Source organism: Rattus norvegicus, chromosome 19, assembly GCF_036323735.1.
Source record: "Rattus norvegicus strain BN/NHsdMcwi chromosome 19, GRCr8, whole genome shotgun sequence".
NCBI classification, from domain to species: Eukaryota; Metazoa; Chordata; class Mammalia; order Rodentia; family Muridae; genus Rattus; species Rattus norvegicus.
Window position 1 is genome coordinate 53787855 of NC_086037.1, and position 8669 is coordinate 53796523.

Below are 8669 nucleotides of genomic sequence, written 5' to 3' on the forward strand. Positions count from 1 at the left end.
TGCCAGTTTTGCCAGCAAGCCTTTGCACTCTTCTCAGCAGCCAGTCACATCTTCTTCACTAGTGCCTAGTGTACATGAAGGAAATAGGATGCTTGCCTTCAGTGGCTTTCCCGGGACTGGCCACGTGCAGCAGCCATGTTGCTTGCTTTCTTTAACATGGAGTTTCTGCTACATTGTATCATGCAAGCCGGCAGTCTTCATCCAACTCTGGGCTTCAGAGTGTTGTGGTTTTGCCCCTCCCAATCCCTCACCCCATGAGGGCAGTGCCATTCTAGGCAACCTCCACTCCAGGTTTCTGGGAGCAGATGCAGAGGTGTTCCAAGGTCTGAGTTCTCTGGTGCAGCCTCTTTTCACCATCTTAAATTATCCAGTGAGCTCTGCTCCTCCCCAGCAGACTTGCCTTACCCCAGCTTGAGCTCCGTGTTCCCTCCGTCTGCAGCAATACTTCTTACTCAGGGTTTCCGCTGCTGAGGAGAGACGCCATGACCAGAGCAACTCTTGTAAGGACAACATTTAATTGGGGCTGGCTTACAGGTTCAGAGGTTCCGTTCATTATCATCATGGCTTGGCAGCATCCAGGCAGACACAATGCTGGAGAAGGAGCCAATGCAGTGAGAAGTCTGGCATCTTCAGGCAGCTAGAAAGATGCTCTCAAAGCCCACCCCCACAGTGATGCACTTCCTCCAGTAAGGCCACACCTACTCCACCAAGGCCACTCCTTCTTATAGCCACGCATATTCAAACCACCACAGATACTCAGTCCCATGACTCTGGGACCTAGTCCTGTGGGACACAGCTCTGAAGACAAGAGGCTCTTGGGCCCTGGGGTGGGTAAACTTTTTGCCTGTAGATTAGGGCTGAGCAAGGTAGATAGGACTATACATTGTATGGTCCCCATCCTACAGCCTGATCACCGAGAAGCAAAATTAGAGTAGGGGCTAGGAGATAGGCTCAGATACCCTGAGATCTGAGGGCATCATCACCCTGAGCGTCTACGACCCCATAGGCCCCATTGTGTGTTGTTTACAGAGGCTAGAGGATGTGGTATTCTTACTCCACAGACTTAACTCCTACACAGGAGCTGACCCAAGGCGCTGGAGCAATTTTCCCTGAATGAGTTAGCCTCTTTCTTTCCAGACTCTTCCTCCACCTTCTCATTCATCTTCTCTCCACCCTACTGAAGCGTCCACTCAGCCACCGTGGTCAGGATGATAACTCGGGTAGAAGCTGTTGTGTGTGTTCGTGCGGCCTTGGGGCCCTATCTAGGGTTCTGGCTTAGGCATTATCCAGTGGTCACTCTTGTTCCATGGCACTTTGACGATGGCTTCGGTTTACGTGCGCAAGTCGCAGGTGCTAGAAGCCAGTCTGTGCTGGTACCTGGAAATACTCGGCAAGGCAAGGGTGAGATAGCGAGTGTTGACACTGCGCGGGGAGATGCCGTAAGGTTTTCTAAAGAGGCACAAATGGAAGCTGACCCAGGTCTGGGTCTTGATTCAAAAGTACTTGGCCAACTAATCCTGCGCATGGCAGGGTGTATATCTGTCTGTTGGCGACACTGGCTTGGAGAGGACACGTTGGGTTCCGACATCTGTGACCGCGCCGAAGGCATGGGTGTAACACCTTGGCTTGCTGGTTCACCCACCCCTAGACTGACCTGTGATTTCTCCTTCTGTCTCCATTCCTTTTAGCTTTAACGTCTCCTAAACCGAACCTGATGGGTCTGCCCAGCACAACGGTACCTTCCCCCGGCCTCCCCACATCTGGATTACCAAATAAACCGTCCTCAGCCTCACTGAGCTCCCCGACCCCAGCACAAGCCACCATGGCAATGGCCCCTCAGCAACCCCCACAACCCCAGCAGCCGCAGCCACAGGTGCAGCCGCCGCCGCCGCCAGCAGCCCAGCAGATACCCACGCCACAGCTTCCCCTACCACAGCAACGGAAGGACAAAGATGGTGAGAAAGGAAAGGAGAAGGAGAAGGCACACAAAGGGAAAGGGGAACCCCCACCTGTCCCCAAGAAGGAGAAAGGAGAGGCCCCTACAGCGGCTACAGCCACCATCTCAGCCCCGCTGCCCGCCATGGAGTACACGGTGGACCCTGCTCAGCTGCAGGCCCTGCAGGCGGCCTTGACTTCAGACCCCACAGCATTGCTCACGAGCCAGTTCCTTCCTTACTTCGTACCGGGCTTTTCTCCTTATTACGCCCCCCAGATCCCTGGCGCCCTGCAGAGCGGGTACCTGCAGCCGATGTACGGCATGGAAGGCCTGTTCCCCTACAGCCCTGCCCTGTCGCAGGCCCTGATGGGGTTGTCTCCGGGCTCACTACTGCAGCAGTACCAGCAATACCAGCAGAGTCTGCAGGAGGCCATTCAGCAGCAGCAGCAGCAGCAGCAACAACAACAGCAGCAGCAACAGCGGCAACTACAGCAACAGCAGCAGCAGCAACAAAAAGTGCAGCAGCAGCAGCAGCAACAGCAGCAGCAGCAGCAGCAGCAGCAGCCCAAAGCAAGCCAAACCCCAGTCCCCCAGGGGCCTGCTTCCCCAGACAAAGACCCTGCCAAAGAATCCCCCAAACCAGAAGAGCAGAAAAACGTCCCCCGTGAGGTGTCCCCCCTCCTGCCGAAACCCCCCGAAGAGCCAGAAGCAGAAAGCAAAAGTGCAAGTGCGGACTCCCTCTGTGACCCCTTCATTGTTCCAAAGGTGCAGTACAAGTTGGTCTGCCGCAAGTGCCAGGCGGGCTTCGGCGACGAGGAGGCGGCGAGGAGCCACCTGAAGTCCCTCTGCTTCTTCGGCCAGTCTGTGGTGAACCTGCAAGAGATGGTGCTTCATGTCCCCACCGGCAGCGGTGGCGGTGGTGGTGGTGGCGGCAGCGGCGGCGGCGGTGGCGGCTCGTACCACTGCCTGGCGTGCGAGAGCGCGCTCTGCGGGGAGGAAGCGCTGAGTCAGCATCTCGAGTCGGCCTTGCACAAACACAGAACAATCACGAGAGCAGCAAGAAACGCCAAAGAGCACCCTAGTTTATTACCTCACTCTGCCTGCTTCCCCGATCCTAGCACCGCATCTACCTCGCAGTCTGCCGCTCACTCAAACGACAGCCCCCCTCCCCCGTCGGCCGCCCCGTCCTCGTCCGCTTCCCCCCACGCCTCCAGGAAGTCTTGGCCGCCAGTGGGCTCCCGGGCTTCGGCCGCGAAGCCCCCTTCTTTTCCTCCTCTCTCCTCATCTTCAACGGTTACCTCAAGTTCATGCAGCACCTCAGGGGTTCAGCCCTCGATGCCAACAGACGACTATTCGGAGGAGTCTGACACGGATCTCAGCCAAAAGTCCGACGGACCGGCGAGCCCGGTGGAGGGTCCCAAAGACCCCAGCTGCCCCAAGGACAGTGGTCTGACCAGTGTAGGAACGGACACCTTCAGATTGTAAGCTTTGAAGATGAACAATTACAAATGAATTTAAATAAAGAAAAAAAGATTAATAACAAACCAATTTCAAAAATAGACTAACTGCAATTCCAAAGCTTCTAACCAAAAAAACAAAAAACAAACAAAAACACAAAAAACAAAAACAAAAAAAGGAAAAAAAAAAAGAAAAAGCGTGGGTTGTTTTCCCATATACCTATCTATGCCGGTGATTTTACATTCTTGTCTTTTTTTTTTCTTTTAATATTAAAAATAAAAACAAACCCTAACCCTGTTAAATTGTGTCCTTTTAAAGGTACTATTGGTCTTGGAAACTGAAGTCCGCAGGGCCTGCCTATTGTTGGAGCTTAAACCCCTTGTATATTTGCCCCTTTTGAGAACTGCCCCACCTTGATAGCACAGAGGAGCCCGGCATGCACTGTATGGGAAAGCACTCCACCTTGTTACAGTTTTAAATTTCTTGCTATCTTAGCATTCAGATACCAATGGCTTGCTAAAAGAAAAGAAGAAATGTAATGTCTTTTTATTCTCAGGTCAATCGGTCACACTTCGTTCTGTTTTCAGAATCATTGTTTTATGTTTTTTTTTTTCTTTCGTTCCAGAAAAAGATTTTGTTTTGTTTTATTTTGTTAATTTAAAAAAAAAATGGGCAGAAAGTATTCAAGAGAAACAATGTGAACTGCTTTAGTTTTCTGGGGATTTTTAAGAATAGCTTTTCTGCTGAAGCCAATTTCAAGGGGAAAAGTTAAGCACTCCCACTTTCAGAAGAGGAAAAAAAAAACCCACACACAAAGAGTGTTGAGGACTTGTAGCTTAAAAAAAGAAGACAAGTTTTAAAAACTGACTTTCTGTATTTATGGTAGGTATGACCATTTTTGGTGTTGAGTAGATTGCTTCATGGGAGACGAGCTGAAGCAGTATGGTAGACTGAAACCCTTTGTACATTAGCTTTTGTGTGGTCCAGCGACAGCTCCTCATTTGATGTTGTCTTGTTCATCCTTAGTGGATAGATTGCAGTCTGTTACTTCACCCCAGCTTCTCTTCCCTTTGTCCCTTAATTCAACTTTGTCTCTCTTCCCCCCAATTTCCATCCTCTAATTTCCCACTTAAAGTGGTCCCCTTCATTTCTTGAAGGGTGGCTGCAGAATTATTTTATAAACCTAAAGAAAGGATTTCAGAGGATTCTAGGGATTGTCAGGATTCTCACAGATTATTTTTGTTGGGGAGTTGAGACTTTTGAAAGACATTTAATTCTAGTTACCTGAGATAGCCCTGAGCATTTATTTTTTATTTATCCTTCGTTTTCTTTGTGCCTGCCTGCCTCCCTCCCTCTCTCTCTCTCTCTCTCTCTCTCTCTCTCTCTCTCTCTCTCTCTCTCTCTCTCTCCTTGGTCTGTGAACACTTCAAGTATTCTTTTCTTGAACTAAAACATTTGTTTCAGTTTGTGTAATTGGGGCTGTGTGCTTTTTCTTTCTAAGACGTTTTTGGCTATTAATTTGGTTTTGATTTTATTTTATTTTATTTTGTTTGTGTCTTTTCTTTCCTCTCTCAGAAAAAAAAAAAAGAAATTTCATGCTTTAAAAAAAAAATCCAAAGACATACCCTTTCACTGCTGATGCAGGAAAAAGGGGAAAGGGTTCTAGTTACTTGAGAATTTGTTTCTGATTTAAACAAACAAGACTTAGTTTAATAAAAGAAAGAGTAACACAAAACAGTTCCCAGGTTCTTACGTGCTTCTTCTGCAAGCAGAGAGGCAGTTGTTAATGACAATTCCAGATACCAAAAGACACATTTTTTTTTTTTTTTTTACTTCAAAGTTTTGTCTTTCTGTTAGGCAGTCTGAGCGGCGAGTGATCCAGAGTGCAGCCAACAAGACAGATAGCAATGTCCGGAAAACAGAAAAGGAAGCGTGTGCACGAGGCACGTGCTTGTGTTAATGTTCGAAGTCCTGTGACAACACACTTCAACACACACCCCCTGGTCATCTTTAAAAAAGTCTGAACTTTGAAAGGAGAACTTCGTGCTGCTAAAACCTAAGTTTCGAAGACAAATAGATGCTTTGTTGCCTCACTTTCATAGCCAAACACCAACAGATACAATCTCCCTTGTCCCCAAGGTGTGAAGTCCTCCTCCTCTTCCCTCCCTCTCTTCCTTATGTTTCAAAGGGAACTTTGAAGACTGTGAATCCAGGTTCCGTTGGCCACCTTCTGGGCTTCTCCCCCAGTGCTGAAGCCATTCATCGACTTTGCAAAAGACTGGAGCATTCCAAGATATGAAATTTTTTTTCATTTTTCTTTTGTTTTTTTTTTTTTCTTTTTTTAGCCGGGACTATTTTTATGAATTTGTTTTTAGTTGAAGAGTAGGTCCTGAACTGTTGTACATATTTCTAACTAGGCTGATGCACAGTGCAAATTCCTTTTTAATTTTTTAAAAGTAGAAATACTAAAAGAATACCATCTTAACTATTCATATCAGTATCCAGTTGTAGCATAAGGTGTCAAAACAAGTACACAGAACACTTACTGTTTTAAATACCTATTTCCTTTTAACAAGAATTCTTGTATTTCTCCCTGTGTTTTGAGATGAACACTTTTAAATTTTAAAGTTGTACAGCTTTTTTGTTTTCCATTATTTTATCTTGTTTGTAACTCTATGAAATATATATATATATATTTTTTGCCATTTAACTGTTGTATGTTACTGTGTCTGTATCTATAGAAGAAAAATGTTTGTTTTGGGTTCTCTGTGTGATACCAATTAACAATTTAACACTAGCTTTACCTGTCAAATTCTGCTAGGTCTTCTCTGAAAACTGTCGTTTAAAATGATATCGCTTGGTAATAGTGCAAATTCTACCCTCCCTGCCCCCCAACCTCAAGTTTCTTTGTAACTGCCAGCCCTTCCCCAATGGTTTTGTTCTATTTTGAGCTACAATCATCCTCCCTCTGTGAGGCAGTGACTGTCAGTGTTTCACTGTGCCATGCCTTGACCTGTGAGTGTGTTTTGGCAACAATACGGTAAGGTTGGGTAGAATGGCCAAGCATGCTTCTACCCGTCAGTATTCCTCAAAGGAGGTGTGGGATTGGTTCAACCCGGAAGTGGGTTCACGAACGCATTCCTCTGTAGCCGCACCACCAACCCACCTACATGTTCATCAAAGAAGAAACTCTCAGCACTAACCCAGAAATAGCGAAGCAGTCAGTGATGGTAAAAACCAGAAGGCAGACAAGTGGCTGTGATCGGTAGCAGTTCACAAGGCATTGGTTAACTACAGTGCTCAGTTGTGTAGACAGATCTCACCCGGGGAGTTTACTCCTGCCTGCTGTCGGAGTGAGTCGTTGAGTGGACCATCTCAACTCACCTTTAAAACTAGTTCGTGACTTCTATTGGCACTTCTTCTTCTTTTTTTTTTTTCTTCCTTTTTTTAAGTTATTGGGCGAATTTTGCCCCCTTAGTTCCTTCATGATGTGGCTCGGTGCCAGACACTATTAGACACACAGCACCAAGATACCTGTCAGAATTGGAGTTATTTCATGCGTCCTTTATCCCTCCCTAAAGAAACTTAAGGAACACACACACACTCACACTCATTCACACACTTAATGCATCTAGGAAGTTTTGTTTTTAATTAAAAGCTATTTAAAAAGATGAATGTGGCCAAAGTTTTACACAATTGAAAGGAAAGTAAAACGGGCGGCACGTGTTGAAACCTGAGTTTATCAGGCATGGCAGGAAGTTGCAGGAGAGAGGCAGTGACCCAAGCCAGTGCACTTGATGTTCATGGACATATATTTTTTTTAAATAATAAATTAAAGTAAAACATTTTAAATAGAAGCATAAAACTGAGTTGGTTGGTTGGCGCTGAGGTACTGCCCACTGTGAAACAAAGCTTTGACTAGTTTTTTGTTTTGTTTACTTTCTTTGGGGGGGGAGGGGGGGCAAGTTTGGGTAGGAAAGAAAGCATAAATGAACGTGACCCTGAGGTAAAGAGGTATATGAACAGCCTTTGCAATGTACAAAAAAAAAAAAACAAAAACAAAAACAAAAAAAACAACAACATAAAAAAACAAAAAAACAAACAAAAACAAAAAAAAAACAAAAACAAAAAAAATAGAGCAAGTGAAACCAAAAATGATGTTCTTGGTGTTTTTCTATAATGTAGTCTTGTTAGCTTTTTTGTTACTGTAACAATGCTGATCTCGAACTGTACCAAAATACATGGAGACTAACCGAACCGCAAGGGACTCTCAAACTGAAAAAGAAATTTGTCACAAAAACTTTGTTGTCATAGTTAAGTTGATTGTAGATGGTAATTGAATATACTCCTTTGAAAATATTTCATCAAGTATGTTTCCTGCTCATTGTGATACATTAAAAAAAAATATGAGCAAAAGACCTTGTCTGTTACCAGATTTCTGCGCATGTATGGGAGCATACGTGAAAGAGATGCCCAGGGCCGGGGAAGTGTAAATTCCATCTATCTCTTAAGGCTGTGTGTGCCAAAGTTATGTATCCAAAGGGGAATGGGGAGGTGCACAAGGCCACAAGTGCTCTTTGGTGTCTTTATACTGGTGTGTGTTTGGGCCAGAAGACTAGCCCAGAGTAAGCCTGATGCCTCAGAGAGCCCCAGTGGTTGTTACTTCAAACATTCCCATGGAAATCTGAGATTCCAGCTGCAAACCTGAAGCGAAGACATTTTGCTGGTGGTCAGGAGAGAGGTAGGTTCTGAAGTGGCACTGAATCTGGTGTTTATGACAGAAGGAAGGGAATTAGGTGACCAAATAGCTTACTCGTCCTAGTAAAGGGCTTGTCTCAGCTTCTAGTAAGAGGATTTGTAGCAGTGATACCCAAATATAGGCTATCCCTCCATGCAAGGGATCAAGACATGACAGAAGCCCCCGTGGAAGCCTTCCGCTTTACAGTAGAATGCTTGAGATTCATTAATGAGGATCATATCCATGAGAGAGCCCAAAGGCCTTTAATTCATCTCTAATTTATTAGCCATGGCTAATAAATAATTTAGAGAAATCTAGCAGCTGAATTTGGGTGCTAATGCAAACTGGCTATGTCATTGCAGGGCTGCAGAATCAGCCCGTGGCCAGCAGGGACCTTTTCTTGCAGGGTGTTAAGCTAAGGAGCTCTCTTCTGTTGCCTCAGACAGCTGCTGTCTTCTCCCCCCCACCCCCGCCCCAACCTTGCTTCATGCAGCAACATTCGAGAGGCAGCAGGGACCCTATTAACTCAAAATCTCA

General features: G+C 45.8%; 1 protein-coding gene across 11 annotated transcripts in view; it reads left to right on the forward strand.

The window, feature by feature from the left end:
- Window positions 1–7810, forward strand: part of Zfhx3 (zinc finger homeobox 3) — a 1006519-nt gene extending 998709 nt beyond the window's left edge. For all 11 annotated transcript variants that reach the window (XM_063278047.1, XM_039098313.2, XM_039098314.2 and 8 more), the window contains 1 exon segment: window positions 1689–7810. In XM_063278047.1, coding sequence (XP_063134117.1) covers window positions 1689–3421 — 1733 coding nt within the window. In that variant the 3' untranslated portion in view covers window positions 3422–7810.
- Window positions 7811–8669: the final 859 nt, after the last annotated feature.